Here is a 20,753-nt window from a genome sequence, read left to right on the forward strand (position 1 = left end):
GCCGTTTGATTCCGGCCAGTGGTACACAACCTGGTCGCGCGTGGCCTTATGTCGTCCAGTCGAGATAAAACTGGTCGTGCACTTGTCAGTGATATAATTGTGTCTGTATAGGCTCAGTCACGTCTGCTAGGTGTAAACAACATTGTGGACAGATTTTGTGCAGGATGAAAATAAGTTTCAAAAATATAAGAAGATAAAAATACCGTATTATTGGAAGAAAAAAAAACGATATCTGAAAGTTCCAAGTACAATGCCGAAGGTTAGCTTAATAAAACACGTTGCGGGACTAGTTGGTGATGCTTTGTCCTCCGTCCTGAAGCGCCCGTCATGTCATGTGCTCACCTGAAATACGTAGCGCTCAGTTACTTTTCTAGAAAAAAATGCAAAAGGCGTAAAGTATTCAGTAGGGCTCAAAGTGACAAGGGAGCAACCAGAAATGAATAAGCGAAGTCCTTATTCAAATGAGACTAAGAATGACGCGGTCCGAAGTTAGCACGAGCTCTTGGGAGTACGAAGTTGTTCTGCGTTAGAAATAGCTTGCAGGGTTGTGGTAACTTTTTTCTCGCGTGTGAATACGCCGATGAAAATTGCCGCTATTTATCATTATAAACGTAAGACTAGCGTTTAAGACCTGTCTGATTCTTTTTCTATGCCCACGTCTTAAGCGATGATCTTACGTTTATAACGAATCACAACCGACTAGCTCATATTAATTTTTATTAGGTATAAGATACGGAGAATGTTAGGTTGACACAGGCGGCCGTTTAAGACATATGTACAGTCGGGGACAAAAGTCTCCGGACCACATGTTCCTCAAACGAAGCTTATAGCTCTACTATCAGACAGCGGCTGGAGACCGCACTTGTGGAGATGAAAGAGCAAAAATTTAATTTTTACCTCCACAAGTGTGGTCTCCATCCGCCGAATAATAGCAGAGCTATCGGCTTCGTTAGAGGAACACATGGTCCGGAGACTTTTGTCCCAGACTGTACGTCTTATAAAGACATCCAAATACCGGCAACCTTAACGCACGTGCTCTGAAGTTACGGATATAGAGCCGTAAACGCGCGGCAAAGCGAAAAGTCGCTGAAGAGTAAGCATACGTCGTATAATTCGTATTTCGGTTGTCTTCTGCGTCACAAAGGCAAACGCGAACAGACTTGTTGAGACACTTCCTTTTCTGACTGCGAAATAACAGCGAGAATTGCTTACCAGCTGCTTGTCGCGAGTTCGTTTTGCCGTGTTTATGTTCTCCTGTCAATAACGGCATGCATGCATATACGCGCCGTTGTGCAGCGATTAGTCATTTCACTCCATATAGCACGTCCAATGCTGCGTGCGCTCCGCTAGACATGCGTAGTACACCTACGGAGGAATGCAGCTGATGAGTCTGCCGTAAGGCAGGCGCTCCATCTTGTTCCGGAGCGTTCATTCGGCGCTGATTTATTCGATCCGCCTCAATGGTATAGAATTATATATTGCCTACAGTCGAAGCATGCGTCCCGCGTCCCACGCTGTGTGGTTACGTGTACTCACGCTACGTGTACTCACGAAGGCGCCGAGCTGGCGTCAGTCTTTTGAGCTCCAAGAAACGCAGGCAACACACACACGCAGTGTGTGCGGTGAAGGCACCGGCCGCCAGGGGGCGGTGTTGGCGGCGCAGGCGGTGTTTCGACGTCAATCAACCCTCCGGACTCCGATTGGTCCTAACCCTCACGTTCACAGGGAGGCAGCTGCAGCAAACAGATCACGTTATGCGAGGCTTGCTCATCACGTCCTTATTTTTTTTTTCCAAAACAAACAATGAAGCCGTGTGTTTTATTTGGCGCTTAATGCGGCAGGTGCCACTCCAGACTCTTCGCGTGCTGCTGCGTCTTCGAAGACGAGTTCGGCGCCAGCGTTCTTTCGACGCGTGGCTCGTTCCCTCCCATGTGCCAATACAACGTGTCGTACGACAAGCTTAACGTCGCCCCTGTTGCTCGACTCTACGTAAGCAGGTAATGCGACAAGAATCCAGTTTGACGTGCGCTTGTTATCGAGTCGGAACGGCCGACCCAACAAGCGCGTGATCTGTATCCCCTCTAGGCGCTTCGAAATAAATCGCGCCATTGTGTCGAACCTGTATATACAGCTGACAGTCTTCTTGACCTTGACCTGTTGAAACTTGTTAATCCGTCAGTGTGACGTCGTCAGACGTGATCACCATCACATGGAATCCGCGCCTGAGCTGTGAACGGATATTTAAGGCAGAGGAGCGTGAACGTGAGTGACGGGGTATTAAGGACGTTTTTTATATCTTTCTGGGTTATGTTTTTCATAGCTTTTTTTAAATATAAAATCACTTCATAGCGCATAATTAGCTCCAACAGGTAGGTTAAAGCCAGCAAGGACCTTGTTCGTTCCTTGACACCTGTATACCTGCAAAGATGTTAAGCGTATTAAAATACTGCCCTTTAGAAGAGCGCTGCTATAGATACGCCGTCAGTGAGCAAGCTTTGGGGAAGGCTGTTAGCGCTTTCATCCGGTCCTGTCGCTCTCAAGAGACGATAGCATTGTGTCACGGTCGTCTTGGCTATCAGTAATACGCAGAGCACGTTCTCCAGCGTCGATTCCATTACCAGCGTTGCTCGGCAATCAAGAGCTGGCACTCGCGAGGAGTCGAGTTACAGCGTGGAGGCTCGAGTAAGATGTCTCAAATCCGGTAGTGAATTGGTATGCATGTGCGACCGCGCGAAGTTCGTGAGGTTCTGAGAGCATGAGTGTTGCAATGAAAGCAAGTTTTTTGAGCATGCGCATTTTATCTTTCTGTCTCCTTTCGATACCAACCAAAAGCTCCTGGATCCATTCATGACACGTTGTCTTAAGTTAAATTAAGCCTACATCCGTTATTCGTATATCCATTTTATTCCTGAACCGTCTATACTGCAGGCTTATGTGCGTAGGCAAATTCAACGCGGAGAACTGAATTGTTACATACGCGCTGTCACCCCATAAACCAAACCAAACCAAACCAGAGGTTTATGAAGCTATATACAACGCGCACACAACTACAATGCAAACAAACCGAACAACCGACATGAAAAACCATTTATTTTTGGTTTCTTTGTTTGTTAATTTATAAAAGCAAACGTTACCAACAAAGTTAACTGCGCAAAAAAGAAACCGCCACTGCGTAAGTTTTTTTTGTCAACGTAAGCGTCGTTTAATTCTCAAATCGGCTGTTGCTAATATACGACGCCTGTCCCGTTAGTTAATGCTTATATATTCAAATATTTATGAGCATTGCTAGCTTGGCCGCATTTAAGTTTTATTTATTTTAAGTAAGTTCAAGCTCTCATACGTCGACAGCTCGAATAATATTCTGTATCGAAACGCTTAGTGCCCTAGGGAGACCTTTGAGACGCGTATGACGTAGGTATATGCATATTATCTTCGCGACTGCGACCTTTTCGCGACTCTCCAGGCGCGTGCGTGACTTTTGGACAACGGCGACCGCGCACGGGAGACTGATTGTGTCTCAACTTTCCGGAGCGCTCGTCTCCCAGAGTCTGTAATGTCGAACATGGCGTCGGCCGTTATGCTGTCTGTGAACAGGTATATAGTTGTTGGGTTTGGACCCATGTGGAAAATAACTCCCATATTAAACGACCATAATTATTTCTAGCGATGAATCACTAAATCAATTTTAAATTCAATAATGTGAACGGGAAAAGACTTGCAGAAGTCCAGAAGGGACAAGCTACATGTTGCAGAAAAGAAGTAACCGATTACGATTACTTCATCCGAAATGTAACTGGTTTCAGGGGTCAGTTACAGGCATCAAAAAGTTAAAGAACAATTACGAAAGAGTAATCGATAACTATTACGTTATTCTCATTCCCACTTTTAATATCGTCAGACAAAATATGCATGGACTAGAATCAGCCGGTGCGACTTGACCTGTTGCCTGTTGCAACTCATACAGCGAAGTTTCCGGCGCTGTGTGCATTTACAGCGCGCGCAGAAGGGTCGCGCCATTTTGTCCCAAGTCAGCGACGCTGGCGCTCGAAGCGGAGGGTGTCTCAATTGCGGCGTTCTTTGACCGTAAGCAAGTCAATGCACGAGCAGTGCAGACACGAGAAGCGTGATATTTCCGAGAGCCTCCGAGTCCGTCCATCTGCTGTGCATGCGAGACCGTCTCCGAGGATTTGTGAGCGACGTCTGCCTCGGAGATGGCCTTTCGGTGAAGCTGTGTTTACAGTGTTTGCTCTTTGAGGCAGTAAACATGCCGCGCCCGTGGGACGAATGGGAATTAACTGTGATGTCGATGGCGAAGGGTGGAAGTAATTGCACAGTATTGGTTCGGATTGGTTAACGGAGTGGATTTCAAAAGAAGGCAAGCGTAGCAGGGGGCGCCAGAAAGTTAGGTAGGCGGATGAGATAAAGAAATTTGCGGGAATACGCTGGCTGCAACTGGCGAAGGACAGGGTTAATTGGCGAGACATGTGAGAGGCCTTTGCCCTGCAGTGTTTGGGATGATGGTTGGGATGACATGTCTTCTTTGCCCAATTTCTGATTGGCTGTGTTTTCCTTTCCTCAATATTTGATTGGCTGACTGTTTGTGAATTTACCTAATTCGTTGTGGTCCCCATTGAGGGCGGGGACATAGTGGTCAAAAGAAGTTCTGTACTGGTGGGACCGATTCTGGTTTTGTCAGGTCACTCTGCTAATCAGTCAAATGTAAATAGTTTTCTCCTGCTTGCATCTTCGTTTATGTTTTATTAATTGCAAATATACGGTTAACCTTTTTTACTTCGAAGCTGTACTCGAGCAATGTAATTTAGCAACGTCGAACCTGTAAGATATCAAGCGTCCTACGACCATAAATTTGCATATATCCTTCTGCAACCATTTCAGAGAGAGAAAATCAACTTATACTATGTTAGTTCTCGGCAACATTTGTTTTCTGTAAGCATTTTGTTCCACGTTCTTTAATGCAAGCATCAGCAGCGACAAAGAAGTCTCTTTCGACGTACGAGCTGGAGGGAAGGGCGCATGAAGTTGTAACGTACAAAGACTTTGCGGCCAGCTCGTAGTTACGCCACGCGCCACACTTCGTTGTTGTTCAAGCTGTACGAGGACTATCGAGGCTCAAGCAATATGACACTCAGTTGTGCCGTCGTAAGGAAATGCGAACCGCGGAACAAGGGGCTAGTCAAATTCGGTCCATTCAAGCTATCATGTCAGGACGTCCTTGAACGCGCGGCTTTTCCGCAGCCCGACCATTGTCTCTGTATCGCTAACGAATATATTCCTCACTAACACAGTTTGCCACCAAGTTCGGGCTCTCGAAGTTGTACCATAATTACAACTTGTTTTTCGAATAGGAAGTGATAGATATTAGTCATCGATTACTGAAAAAATAACTGCGTTAACGAAAACGTCACCCCTTTCAAGAAGCAGTCACTTGCATTAATAAATTCGAAGAAAGATGTAATTTATTACAAGAAATAAATTACTCGTAACGCGTCAAGTACAACTTCGGAAGGGACCTATGATGGTGCCACTGCAGGTGGTCTGAGTAGCATAAGGTGCTCCGTTCTTCATCTACAGAGACCCGTTGCTGTCGGGTGAAGGCAACTGTTTTGCCTCAGCGTGGGCTTCTATTTTTGTTTCGTTTAAATTTCGAAACTATGCACAATAAGGCATATTTATTTTTTAATGAGAAAACCAGTTAGTGTGTACACACCGTCATGTGACATCCAAACTCAGACAAATGGAGCATCAGCCGATGCATGTATTAGTTGTTTCCTGCATCGGACAAGCGGAACGGGTGGCAGAAAATGGTCTCACTTAATTCTAGGCTCGCAAAGGATTTATGTTCTCACTCGCAACGGGCCAGACGTATAGGAAAATCACACTGTAACTCTGACTCCACTCGGTAAGAACTTTTTGTAACATGCAGGAGGTGCGGGGTTCGATTACCATGCAGTGCTACCGCTTACCGCCGGTGATACAACGGAAACAAGCTTTCCCTAACCTGATGCTCGGCTTGTCTGGGGCGAAGTGCTTGGAAAATGGGTCTTTGACCTCCACCTTGTGTAATCAAGACTACCTTGTGCCTTTGATGCTCTTTGGCCACAGATATCCTTGCGCCATAAAAAAAAGAGATCATAATTATCGTTACCAATAACTTTTTGTAGCCATCTTATTAGGCGTGACCAGTAGAAGCGAGGACACACTTTATTTCCGATTTATCCACCTTGTTGCATCATGTGTAGATTTAAAAATATATATCGATCACCTTGCCCACATTTTACGTATATATAGGCTTCATCGAAATGCAGCTGCGGCGGCCGGGATTGAACCCGCGTCCTAGCTACACCATTGAAGGTATAGAATGAACATAGCGTGGATCAGACCGCGCGTGAGCCGAGGATGTTATAGCTGCAAATGAAACGGAGAAATAGAGTCAGGACGTGCGATGCGCCAAAGTGACGACCAGTATAGTCGACTAGGGTGATGAAGTATGTATGTCATAATGAGCAGCTCTTTTGCCTTCTCTTGTCCGCTGTAGTTTAACGAGGGCCTCGAATCTGGCAGTCTTACCGTATATGTAAGAGGGTTCTCGCTCAGCTTCCGCCCTCACTATTCGATCACTTTCCTACGTGGCACTTGCGGTAATACAGGACGTACTACGTCCGCCGCTATGGACGAGGGGGCGCTGGTGAACACTCTCAAGATTCGTTTACACTACACATAAATACCCTTCGAAAGCAGAAGGTTGGACAGCCGTCACCGTAGCTCAGTTGGACCGGACGCGAAATTCAGAGGTCGCGGGTTCGGATCCAACCGGCAGCATGCGGTTATTCTATCTCTTGCTTTCTTATAAACCATCTTCAAGCCATAAAATAATGACTCTATTAATTTCTGGTTAATCAACACCACAAATAAAAAAAATCCCCTATGCTTCTTGGCTTCCTTTTTACATGCTAAATTCTAGCTGACGTCAACTGTATAGCCTCCACCATATAGTGGCTATAAGAGGTTAAATGCCATCGCATCATAGAAAGGCCACGGGCGCAGTGCATAAGCGACAAAGTGCACTATTGTTGAAATACACACGTGGGCTTTAACGCGTTCATGTGACATGTGTTGCAAACATTCGGTGTCTACCACTTGCGACGGTTTGGTGCTATGAGTAATGCCCCGTCTGACGCACTAAGCCGTTTGTTTTCTGATGTCTCAAATGAAAGAATAACGTGCGGGTTTTGGAGAGCAAAGGTCAAGTGAAAACACAGGGGATATATACCATGCACCGGCGAGGGATAGCATGCAAGGGCGCGAGGTGTCGCGGCCACTGTGTGACGTGAGTCAGTGGAAGTTGGTGCGAACGCAGAATCCTCAGAAATCGCGCACAATGTTGCGGTTGACGTCGGATGGCACATTTACTACGTGCTCCTTAGGTTATTTTGTGGTTGGGGGGTGTTTCGGGGGTTTAAATTTCTAGGAGTGGGGAGGAAGGGGTTGAGGCTATAGGAGAAGCTGTAGTGATCTGCAACTTTTTTTGTGTGTGTGGTTTCTTCCACCACAAGCCATCTATGGACAATATATCCCTTCACGTACAGGCTGTTTCACATTTAGAGGGAAACTGGTAGCGCTTGGCCACCGCGGTTCGAGTACCGCTGTTGGCGGCAACGCTTCTCGATGCGCATTTTCCCCTAAGTGTGTACATACCCTTCTTCCGGCTCTATTAAACAATTTTAAAATTCCCGTCGTGTGTAAAAATTAGTTACGAACTAAGGGTGTTGAAAAAACAAGGGGGTGTGTTACACCTCCCCTTCCCCAGGGTGCGCAGGGAAATAACTGACGACGACGCCTTCTACCCACGTTTAGGATAGACCGACCATTATTTTGCCGTGCCAGAGATTTTTCAAGCTAAGGCCGTGTCATCATCACCATCATAATTAGCCATTCGTGAGGCCCACCGTTGGACGAAGGCCTCTCCCACTGATCTCCAACCAGCCCTGTCCTGCGGCAGCCACCACGCAGCGACACGTTATTCCCAAATCTCCATCTGACTCTCTGCCGCTCCCAGCTGCATTTCATTTCCGTTTTCTTTCACTTTGTTACCGCAAGAGGTCACCGGTTATCACTTTCCATATCATCATCATCACGAGTTACAACGCACCGCACCGATTTGTTCCTCCTAATCGACTCTACTACGTGTCTGTTGACGTTATCCTATCCGTACGTTATGCCTGCCATTTTCCTTCCATAGCTGGTTGCGCTGTCCTTAATCTAATTCCAAGCGGCTGCTCGTAGCCTCGACCACGCATTCCTTTATAAAAAAGTCCGTGCCTCCACTAGTGAGAAGAAATATGCGGCACGCATACCTTTCGTTGAACGCCACCTTCAGCCGCGTGGGCATCTCTGCCATATGTTTGCAGCACCTGGCTGATGCCACATGTGCGTGCTGGAGCGCACAGCGGGCTCCCGGGCGGTATTCCCGCGTCAACGCGCGACGCTCTATGCAGTCTCGGTGCGCTCGCCGCATCGCACGCAACGGAAAAACTGTCAAGTACGAGAAGGAACGCGGAGAACTGTGGAGAGACCATGCCCGCGCGCTACAGGCCGCGCATACGCGCGCACTAAAACATACCAGAACCAAAACATAAAGGACTGACTGGGAGAGCAAAAAACTGAGGGAGAGAACGGCTTCACAAACACTTGACTTGAGAACGCTGGCCGCGTGACGTCACGCTCCCTTAGTTTTTTTTTTTTTTTTTTCCTTGTGGAGAGACCTGCTAGTCTGCACTGGAAGGGGGAAGGGAGAGTGAAGATGGGAGGTGACGACGTCATGCACAGTGAACGGGAGGGCTTCCCAGGCTTCTCTACTTTCAATACTGTCCTCAACGCCCGGGGATACGGGGCACTCCCAAAATTATGTGATCGAGGCTGCCTGGCGGAAGAAGCCGCGAAGAACCAATGTTTCTTCGCCAGTTTCTAGTCGCGGAGGTTCCGGCCCCCGTCCTCTACGCCTGCGTGCCAGGGGCGAGGAGTAGGGGGCCTCCTGCATCGGTGCAAATAAAGTTTTAATCATCATCATCATCATCATCGGTTAGCTCGTGTCCAAATGACAGCGCACACGTGTATTAAGCCAGTAAAAATCAAGAAAGGTTGCAAGCTCTAATAAGAAAGATTAAGCGCTTGTTATTATTAGATTGGGAGACCGAGAGGGTAATTACCATTACAAAGAGCAATCTGCCCGATATGCCGCTTCAGCGGACCGGGAAAGAAAGAAGGAACGCGGAACTAGCGCTGCATAGGAGCTACGCTGCACGATAAGGCTTTCCGGTCGATATACTCGACCCGAAGCAAGAAAGTGCAATGCTTCAAAGCGTCCCTCGAACGAACAATTCGTCGTCTGCACGCGTGCGAAAATGCCTGACGCTTGTGTGCGTCCTACAAAACATGGACACAAAACCGTCTCGTAAACTGATCTTTTTGCCGCCGCTTTTACGGGCTCGCTATCAGCGGTGAAAGGACTTGGAATGCGCGGTATGGGAATCGGGTTCACAAAGACATGCTTCGCTCTAAAAATGATGCTCGTGTAGATCGAGCAGACCTTTAACACCACTGCGTTTTCATCCTCACTTTGAAAATTTGCATACGCGAATGCGACACGTGTGTACGCAAGCGAAATAGTATGCGCCGAATTCAAAATAGTATGCGCCGAAATCAAAACAGTATGCGCCGAATTCAAATTTGTGCACTTTTTTTTCGAAACCGGAAGGACCTGCAGGAACACAATCGCCGTATTTCGATTTTAGCTCTGCAGTCACGATGGTTTTATAAATAACAAATAAAATGGTTTATGGGGTTTAACGTCCCAAAGCGACTCAGGCTATGAGAGACGCCGTAGTGGAGACTTCGGAAATTTCCACCACCTGGGGTTCTTTAACTTGCACTGACGTCGCACAGTACATGGGCCTCTAGAATTTTGCCTCCATCGAAATTCGATCCCCGCGGCTGGGACCGAACCCGCGTCTTTCGGGTCAGCAGCCAAGCACCATAACCACTAAGCCACCGCGGCGCCAGAGTATAATTATAGCCACGGTATAAGACGCAGTCGACGTTTTCTTTTGCAGCCTCTGGGTCATCATATTAGGCAGTGGGGACCCCGTATATATATATATATATATATATATATATATACACACACGATTCTCATTGTGAAATTCTCGTGAGCGCGCGTGCGCACGCACATGAGGAAAACCGAGTTATACATAGCTAATAATAATTGAAGATGTTTGCAGACAGCATTCTTGTAGTGACGAGGTTGTCAAGGAAGGAAAAAAATTGAAGTGTCTGCAAGTTTCAATGAAGGATGGAAAGCGCGTCCTATTTTCAGAAACCTGGTCTTTGTTAAATAGGGTACATACGTAAGTATAAATTTTCGGTCGGGAAGCCAGCACGTGGCGGCGTACGGCTCATAATGATCTTTTGTGCATTTCTGGTTACAGCAACGACGTACCACATCGCGATCGCGCGCCGTCACATGGAGAGCAGTATGTCGCAAATCGCGGTTCGGATGACTGTGTTCTTAAACGAGGAAAATAAAACCGCGCCTTTCATCGCGAAGCGCAAGAGAACCTACGCATGTGACGATATATATATATATATATATATATATACGCACACAAACACGTCGTCACTTTTCATAGTTAATTGTTATATAATGCGCGTAAAATAAAATAATCAACGAAGAAATCAGACCACCGCGTCGCATACCTGCCTTGCAAAAAATCCGGCAACGAAACGCAAGAAATGTGCTTTTTTAGCCCGCGGAATACAGACTGGGCGCAGCAAGCCGGTATGACTTCCGTCGATTCTTCCCATACGGCGCCCTTTATGAATCGCTCACGGCTTTCATCACTTCTACCCAACTCCAAGAATCCGAACAGGAAAACTGTCAGCCCCAACGGAACTCAACGTACGGCCGCTACGGCGCACTAAAGGAAATTGCGCTGCAAGCTTTGCCACGCAGCACACCGTCTGGGGAAAAGCCCCACGCCAGTTCTCTTCCGCGAGAGGGCGACGGTGCCGCTCAGGCTTCCTTGGGTCACGTCAGAAACGAGCCGTCTAGCACTACTGCGCGCAAATGACTGCCGCTGAGTGCGGTGCTGGCTGGCGTGACCCGATGACGTCACGCACGACGTCATCGTGGGGACGACGACGCCACCTTCGCGACCGGCCCGACCGCCAGCCTGGCGGCTGTGACGGGTTTGGTTTTGTGGACGTTTTCGTCGTCGGCGTCAGTGGAGCGCAAGCCTTCGTTGCGTGCGTGCGTGGCTGCTCCGGCGCTGTGTTATGAGGACCATCGGTGACACCGTGTTTCCCACTGCCGATAAGATGTATACGCACATGGGCAAGGAGATCTCGTTTCTCGCGTTCCATCCCGACAGGTAAGGGTAGCAGTGCCGCGGGTTTCTCTCTCTTACGCATTCTTCCTCCCATCTTTTTTTTTTCCACCGGCGGAATGGCCATGGCTCTCTCAACGCGTAGTGCAAACTCCGGGCGCCTTGAGTCCCCTCGCTCTACTTGGCAACACTTCCTACTTGTTGACGCTAACCGGCATCGGCACCGCTGACCCGGAGTCGCCCGCGCCACATGACCGGGACGAATATAAACAAAGCGCGTCTCTCAGTTTTTCGGGAGCCGGCTACGCCGAAGGCCATTCGCCGATAAACCGAAAGAAAACGACGAAAACTGGTCGGAAGACGCTGGCGGCGCTGACAATGCGGCTGCTGTGCGCCGTTTTTGGGGGCCAACAAGGTGGTTTAAAGACGAGACATGTGCGCGTGCAAGGATTTAGCGTTTGTTTTGGCGTCCGTGTCCACAAGAGAACCGCAGACGCGTCCTCTGAATAACATAGCAGCTGTGCTGGTCGTGGCCTTTACAGTGGTCGCCGCACTTCTCGGCACCCGCCGCATCTCGTATCGATCTCAAGCTTCCAGCGAGCCTTGCGCGCATTGTGATCGCGGTCGAAAGATGATGACATGCACAGCGGATACGACTCGCCGACTTTCACCTCCAAACTGTACAGTGGCATCCTGGCTGTGAAGAGGGTGTTCGAAATCCTCAAGTTCAAGTACGCGTGCTCGACAGGCGAGGTCGTGATATATATTTATGTCGCCGACCTTCCCGATCTTCATTTTTAGGTGTTTTTTTTTTTCGCCCGTTCTTTCCGTTGCCTTCGTTGGTTTCGCGGTCGTTCCCCGCGTTATCTGACCCGCTCCGAAGCCGTCTTACTTATGCGCACGACCTTATTGCGTTGACGAAGCTCTGCCTAACTCGGTTACCTTTTCTCTCTCCTCCATGTATCCCTGCCGTGGGACAGTGAGCCTGATGAAGCCTACATCACGGAGGACATGCGCGACAAGGCGTACAACATCTGTCGCGAGTTCCTGAGTGGCACCTGGAAAAGCATTTCGAGCCGAGACATGGTCTTCAAGTCGGTCAGGTCAGTACATCGCATGCCGCTCAGTCGGTCTCGAACCGCGCTCGCCGCACGGGCGTGCCGTGGTTGTGATTGTGCTGCTGCATGCGGCGCGATCCGGACCTTGAGGGTATCGCATTGCGTTGCGTACCCGGCTCCGCTAGCGCGCCATCCTGTCACACGAGTCTCGTCCGGCGCTCTCGCCGGCTACAGGCGCGGCACGCGTCGTCGCGTAATGCAGCTGCTCGTTGCCTCGAGTCCACTGATCTCTTTGCTGACGTGTGATCACGTGCTGCGTCTGCCCGAGCCCTTCCTGGCCTGGGTGCATGCTTTCCATAAATAGATGAAGCCATTATTCCCTAGTTTTCTGCTTAGATATGAGTCTCTGGTCAAAATGCGTGTGTCGGCTGTGTAAGATCAAAGCTGTGCAAGCTTCACCCAGCCGGTTTAGTTTTCTACTTGGAAAACTAAAGTGGCAAGGGCATGGTTTGCTACTCAGCAAACGTAGGGGGCATGAACGAAAGATTCAGCTTGCACCTAATTATATGTCCTCAACGTCATGAGTTATTTAAGGTTATCACGTGAAATTGTTTTTTATTATTCGAACCATCGCTGGTCTACCTTCACTAAAGCCTGCAGCAAAACTTGCATTTTTTCGAAGAGCGAGCATCCTGGGTAGCGGAAAGCAGCTTGTTCTATTGGAGTGTAGCTTGTATTTGAAGACAACAGAGCAATCACTCATCTTATTATTGTATTAATGTGACAGGAAATGCAGCGAATTTTCAAAGTCGTATTTTTGTGCCTACTATGTGTGAGTTCTCTTTTGTCTGAAACAATTTGGTATTACAACAAGCTGCTGTATGCTTTGAGCAGTAACTTTAGATGCTCAAGCATTCTTGTTTTATGCGCTTACTCATAGTGTTTCAAAAAGCCTGTGATGCAGCCATGTCCACAAGCAAGAGCAGGCATTTATGTTGGCAGAACATAGCAGAACAAGTATTTGTCACAGTGATGCAGACTCGTATGAAATGAAATTCCAGGATACTTCAGACATGAGGCCACTATGAGATAATACATATGGATTCCCCCGTTTACGTATGTGCAGAAGGACCTTGTTTTCCATTAAAGCTGCGTTTATTTTCCAACAGACAGGGCTGTAGTGTTTTTGCTATTTGAGAAAGGAATTGCATCAGAAGCGCAGACATGAGAAATTTGTCATTTTGTGTACAGACACTGTTCAGAGCAGGATATAATGGGTTGTCATTTACATATGCTCGTTGTGTATGTCTCAAACAAATAATGCACTTATGAAAAACGCTGATGTGAAATGTGAGGGAATTTGAAGTTGATATATCATTTAGGTTTTTTTTTTATTTCCCTTACAAAGCTGCAAGGAAAAACAGTCAGTTTCAGTGGTACGTTGGGATCATGATATCTGTGTAGGAGATCCTTGCATTGCTTGCGGCCTTAAAATTTTATTTGTTAGTGGTACAGCATACTGTTTGCTTGTTCCTTGTTCTCTGGGACATGGTCCTAAGTCCAGTAAACATTTCAGGCTGTGCCCTTAATTCCAGTCAACAGTGTCATAACTTACTGTCATAGATATGACACAAACTGTAATTTTGCATTCGTAATCTGTGTACCGAAAAAGCCGTGCTATCACTTGCCTAAAGCATGAAAACTAATGTTTGGTCTGAGTTGTAGCGCTAGTTACTGTGACACCTTTAAGCCTGCTTCGTTGAAGAAGTTAACAGCAGTGCCTTTCCTTATTGTTTGGGAAGTGCTGGGAACAAGGAAAGGACAAGCGGAAAAGTTACCAGATTTTTGTTGTGCCACTAGCAGTGAGAATGTTAATCTTCGTTCCCCAATGTAACTAAATAAGCTCCAAAATAATAATAATAATAATAATCTTTATTCAGCATAATCTGAACATACAAAAAAAAAACGGAAGCGCCGAAGCCACAAGTGGGCTTGTGCGGCGACAACCGGCAGCCGCGGCAATCTTCGCGCTACATCAGAGCTCCATCAGAGGCAAAAGAAAATTAAGACGTAAATATGAATAAAATAATAATAATAATAAAATAAAGTAATAAAATCCATTTGTGCATGAAAGCATGAGTCTTTGTGCTTTGGAGTATATGTCATTCTCTCAGTTCTGCTTTATTTATGAGGTGATGTTCAGGTGTTGAAAGGGATCAAGCATTTTTAATGGAGACATGCAATCATCATATAGGAGAGTGGATAATAAGTTCCTATGGCGTACTGATACAGCCACTAATGAGCTGAACGTATCTTTGGAATATATCTCGCAAAGATATGTTTGGAAGCCAGGCCTGCCAGCTTGATTCTAGTTTCAAGTGTTTACTCAGGGTGCCGCAGGGGTTCTGTTTGGTGGCTGCCCATTGTTTGCTTCTGTGGCCGTGGTGACAGCAGCTCGAGATTACTGCCTGGAAAATTTTGCAAAGTTTTTGTCATGTTCCATTGTACACAAAGGGAAACACATTGTCCATGAAATAGTGTTTTAAAACTTGCGCTGCTTTGAGGACCCTTGGCTCAACCATCTTAGTGATGTTTTGCAGCTTTTCTGGCATTTTACTTTCTCTGAAACTGTTTCTTATCCTAATGACCGCTTTGCCCAAATAAAGAGGCTCTGGTACCATCAGCTAGCTAGTGGGAAGTAACCCAATAGAAATTCCAAATGATCTGTCACGCTTTGTCAAGCATGTTGTCCTTGGAGTTAATGATTCATGTGTTGTGTCTGCATTACAAGCCGGTCCTGTGGATTGACATCCACTCTCACTTGAGTACGCAGTTTCATCACACATATACACTATTCATATAAGCACTTGCAGGCCTCATTCGTAGTCAGACAGCTGTTCACCTTTAGCCATGCCCCTCAGGATAATATTGTAATATGGTCCAGGGTAAATAATAGATATAAAATGCAGCACACTTTTTTGACTCTTTGGAGGTTGCAACATGCTAGAAAAAACTGAAGGATTATAGAAATGACAAAGCACTTTATTGCACATCCTTCGTTGGTTAGATAGGTGCAGTTGATTAACAAAAAGAAGAATGGGCGGCAAACAGGTGATGTTGGACAGCCATCTTTTGCCCTGTTTCCTGTGTGCATAGTATTGGAGGGAAAAATCACTTTGCGATACTCTGCCTGCAACTGCTGTTGGTGACGTTCACTCTACCCACAAATGCCATTGTGCGACAGCTGTGCCGCGCTTGACTAGGCAGACTTCACAAACATCTGGCCTGGTTGCCATCCTTGGCTGTGCCATACCGGCAACAGCTGTCTAGTCCTGCCTGTTAGCTCACTTTTGACTGTTGTTTTCATGTGGAGTTTCCTTTGCTGCATAGCTTAAACTAAATGCTAGGAAGAATTTAATGCTCTTTTGCACATGGCCAGTGCCTCCAAGCAGTCTTATATCAGTTTACGTATATTTCTTCGTTAGTGAGTGGTTTTTACTAGAAGTCAGACTTGACTCTACTTATTTCGGTCCTTATCTCGTATCTCTCTTGACATTCTCGTATTGTTTAGATAGCTAAGGTCAGGGAGAGAAAGAGTGGCCTGATGTGAGCCTGTGGCGATTGTACATTCTTTCTCATTTCGTTGTAAAACTTGCCTGGCATTATATTTTTTCGTAGGCTGCTTAGAGCGGGTGAAAAAGGGATAGGCAGCATTTTGAACTTCCTCAGTACATTATTGTAAAGTTTCGAACTGAAATGTTTTATTCTGATCAGTATTCCTGTTGCAGTACCAAGGTTTGCATTTAAGCATGTCGTCCTGTAAATATGCTCAGCTGATTACGATTCAAACTTGGAAGAGACCAAAAATTTGTTCAAATTAAATGGAGTTTGAATTAATGAGACCCCTTTTAAAGCACTTAACATTGAAGGGAGCAAGGCATCACTGGCAGTTCGTATTAACAGAGTTTAAATAAGCAGTGTGCTGTAAATCAGCTAATCAAGTTTCTTTGCTGTTCTTCTCATGCTTTGTACAAGGTCTTTGCAAGGCTTTATGCGTCTTTGCAATGACAGCAATCTGTTTTTTATCAGGCACTGTACATAATCTTTGTTCTTTCTCATAGCTGTGCTTCTAACTATGCTAGCGGAGGTCCTCCATCATTTAAGGCAGCAGTTCAGTGATGTCACTTGTCACCTGTGACCTTGTCTGTAACGTTCACAGCATGCTGTTAGTGGAGTGCTCAAAGCAAACACTTCGCTCTACTGTGCGCACATTGTTATGCCGCTGCATGGCGTTGACAGTGACCCCCTCCTCCACGACCTCTTTCCTGTTTTGGAGACCTGTTGCTGCTTATTTCAGTGCGCCGTGCTATCGTCCACTTGTTCGCTTATCTTGTCCCCTCATCGCCTCTGCTGGGACTTTGCTTTTGCATTTGTTTTCAAGGTGTGCCAGCACAATTCCCTAGCTGGGGCAGTGGTGTGGAGGCGTAAGAGCCATTTTATCTTGGTTACGCTTCTAGTGGACTTTGTGAGAGTACTTGTATTGGGGTCTGTTCCTGTTCAGGTTACTTTAAGCTTTGCTTTTACTTCAGCAAAATGTATGGCACATTGTTGTTATCTATAATTGTTGGCTGGTTGAAAAGAAAGTCCAGGTTTTCTTTATTATTATTATTATTATTATTAGAAGTGAGACACATGCTCCATTATGAAATGGCTCAACGATAACTGATTGAATGTAAATGAAAGTGAGACTAATATGATATTCCTTAACAAATCCCCTAAAGACTGTAATTATTCCTCCATGTTAGTGCAGTCTCATTGAATGCGTAGATCTATAAAATATCTTATCTGACCTGGCAGTATCATTTAGCCTCTCATTGCACTGGACTAAGGAATGTGGCCGAGATTTTAACGCAAGATTTTAACAGCCGAAACTTAAAATTAGCCGATGTTATGAAGTTTGTTCCAGCTTGGTGTTATCAGTTAATTTTTGTTTGAAACCTCTCGTAACGATTATTACGTATGACGGGCACTAGATCACATTTAATGGCATATGCAACAAGCTTTTCTGACATTATTTCAGTGTTGTTCAAAAGTTGCATGTTTATGTATGACTAAAAGCAGTTAGTAAATGGTTTTCTATTCAAGTAAAAAAAAGTACCGCCAGATTTTTATCCCTCGAATTCCGCAACGAATAAAACCCGGAAAACGAAAGGTCCTAAGTATATGTCATGCATTAGATCACATGTAATGGCATATGCAACAAGCTTTTCTTACATTATTTTAGTGTTCAAAAGTTGCACGTTTGTGTATGAATAAAAGCTGTTAATAGATGGTTTTCAAATTTTAAGCTCTAGATGCAGTTTTGAATGCTGTACCCAGCTGGGGATTGAGGATTTCCATAGTAGCCCTGCCTAAATACCACATTTTCGTCGGTGTTACCTGCCCCGTGCCTATAACCTGCTCCTCTAATTTGAACAGCCGCCACGGTGGCTCAGTGGTTATGGTGCTCGGCTGCTGACCCGAAAGACGCGGGTTCGATCCCGGCCGCGACGGATGAATTTCTTTGGAGGAGAAATTCTAGAGGCCCGTGCACTGTGCGATGTCAGTGCACGTTAAAGAACCCCAAGTGGTCGAAATTTCCGGAGCCCTCCACTACGGCGTCTCTCGTAGCCTTAGTCGCTTTGAGACGTTAAACTCCATAAACCAACTAAACCAACCAACCATCTAATTTGAACCCTCATGGTGGAGGGAAGTTATTCGCACTCATATTGCACACGCTCACCCGCAGAAAGTGGGATCGTGCACTTTCATAACTGTGCAAACAATGTTCAGTTTTGTTATCACAGCAAGTTTGTTTCAAGTGCGCTTGCACCAAAGCGCAGTTCATAATCGCATTCAGTCACCTCTGCCAGTGCCATTTTTCTAAAGTTCATCATCACTCCTGTAAGATTATGCTGGTTTCTGATCCATCACACTTGTAGCTGATAGAAAACATCACGAAGCTTCTGAACACTGCGTCCGTAGAGCCTTCATGTTTCAGCGATCTAGTAGCAGGACAGCAGTGTCGTCAGTGGTGGTGGCAATTGCATTTGCTTCAACAGATAGCGCACGTTGCCATGATGGAACCTGCTTTCCTCAAAATTCGCATGTAACCTATGCGCATACTTTTCAGGTGCTTTTTTTTTTTTTTTCAATTTTTGATGTGAATGATACATGCAGACCATGGCTATTAGTGGCCACCACTGCTGATATGGAACAGAAAGAAAAAAAAAATGGCTGTGGCTTAGCTTGGTTAAGCCCGGTAATTGCTAAAGCAATACCCGTAGCTACGCCATGGTTCAGCTGGTAGTGTAGCTGGTGGTGGTGCTTGTGGTTAGACTTGTGGTGATGCATCGGTTATACAATCCAATCGAATCCAATCCAATATGCTAATATGGTAGCTACCGGCCTTGCTACGTGACGGGCTGAAAGTGCAACTAGTATTACTTTCGCAGTAAAAAAAGAATAACCTTCTGCAATCGCCTTCTCGTGTGCAGTGGTGGCCTGAGCAACCTGTTGTACTACTGCTCACTGCCCGAGACCCACACACCCCTGTACGGCGAGCCCAGCCAGGTGCTGATGCGTATGTACGGCCAGATTCCAAGCGAGGGCAGTGACACCACAGTCACCGAGAGCGTCATCTGCACGCTGCTGTCCGAGCGCAACCTGGGACCCAAGTTGTACGGCGTCTTTCCGGGAGGGCGCCTCGAGGAGTACATTCCTGTAGGTGGCCCATTGCTCCCCTGCTCACTTTTGTCCTTCTGTATTTATTGCTTGTTGGCCTGCCATCTGTGTTGCCTGACATGGATTGTGCAGTACCTATCTGGAGCTGTCAAGCTGCAGCTGCAAGTGATTGAAGAGTTGTAGCTTACTGTGCTATCAGCAACCTGTGCTGGTTAAACACGCAGCAGTGATGACGTTGCCAAATTCAGTATACATTGATCTGCTTGTTCTCTTAGAATCATGCGGACATTTTTACTGTTTGCTTCCATTGTCATAGCCCTATTTAATGCCTTTGAAGTGTTGTGCGATGTCAGCACACATTAAAGAACCCCAGGTGGTCTAAATGAATCTGGAGCCTTCCACTACGGTATCCCTCATAGCTGATGTGTCACTTCGGGATGCTAAAGCCCACTATTTACCATTTGTTAAATTTATTTAAAGTGCCTCTGTGAACTAAAAACTGTGAAGAAATTAGTTTTTCTCAGTCATGTGCAGTAAAGTGAGTTGGTACTGCTGCGAACGCGGTGCCAGCTCTCTTCTTTCTTTCCCTATTTTTTGCATTTCCATTGTTTGGCTGGAGCTCCCATCGTTACCACAGCCGTACTCACTGCTTGTAGCTGTTTTGCTGTTAGTGCACCTTAGCTGCATTCTGGAGATCAGTTTTGTAGTTCTGGCTGCTTGCAGGTGTGGCTGACTGCAATAGAAGCACAGCGAGATTGCCAGGGTCTCTGGCCTACTGTTTGCTTGTGTCTGTAATGTATGGGCAGGTGATTGTCATTTGTCATTGATGTTTAACTATTAATGTGTTAGCATTAGAGAGGTTATGTGAACGAAAACCCGGTGGCTTTCGGCAATTGTCATTCAGAGTGTGGAGCAGAAGAAAAACGCCACACTTATGTCCCCAAGCGGGAGAACCCACGGTGACTCGAACAGATCAGTTTCACTTGCAGCTACTTTAGACCATTTGGCCATAGCCACAGCCCTTCTCCCTGCGTGTCAACTGCCAACCTTTCATGCTGTGGTTTGAATATTGCCTTCATACACTTTCATTCATGTGTGGCGCAGTGCAAATGCCTCTCATGCTGTGCTTTGAAAATGGTTGTCCTCATAAACTTTTATCTGTGCGTGATACAGTCCAAATGTTAGAGCATGCGGTCGCTTACACATGCTAGCCCAAGTTCAAACGGGTATCTTTTCTGAAGCCTACGCTTGCTGGCACTTGATCAAACGCTTGACCCAACTTGACATCTCATTTGAACAAATTTGACAATATCCCAAATGATCCCAAAGATTTAGGAAAATGAAAACCAGCCTTCCTCCCCTTGTGTTAAACTGCCAGCCTCTCGCTCTGTGGCACTAGTTGGCGCGACTGCACACAGAGGACGCCACAAATCCCTGGTGCATGTGCTAGTTTGTATGACTGCACAAAGAGGACGCCACGAGTCAGTGCAATGACGTAGTGGTCTAATGCAGTGGCCAGTGAAGCTGATCTGTTCGAACCACCGCGGGTTCGAGCCTGCTGTCAGGTTTC

The 20,753-nt window shown here is 46.4% G+C and overlaps 1 protein-coding gene across 4 annotated transcripts in view; it reads left to right on the plus strand.

Moving 5' to 3' along the window:
- Window positions 1-20,753, plus strand: part of LOC149371281 (choline/ethanolamine kinase) — a 114,788-nt gene that overhangs the window by 81,049 nt on the left and 12,986 nt on the right. For 3 of the 4 annotated variants that reach the window (XM_089565011.1, XM_089564995.1, XM_089565001.1), the window contains exons 2-3: window positions 12,383-12,505; window positions 18,997-19,222. In XM_089565011.1, coding sequence (XP_089421137.1) covers window positions 12,383-12,505; window positions 18,997-19,222 — 349 coding nt within the window. Of the gene's footprint in view, window positions 1-11,070; window positions 11,448-12,382; window positions 12,506-18,996; window positions 19,223-20,753 lie in introns of those variants that run through there. The other variant, XM_089565006.1, reaches the window with a different exon arrangement.

This window comes from Amblyomma mixtum, chromosome 1 (assembly GCF_055824585.1).
Source record: "Amblyomma mixtum isolate Tamu chromosome 1, ASM5582458v1, whole genome shotgun sequence".
Classification (NCBI taxonomy): domain Eukaryota; kingdom Metazoa; phylum Arthropoda; class Arachnida; order Ixodida; family Ixodidae; genus Amblyomma; species Amblyomma mixtum.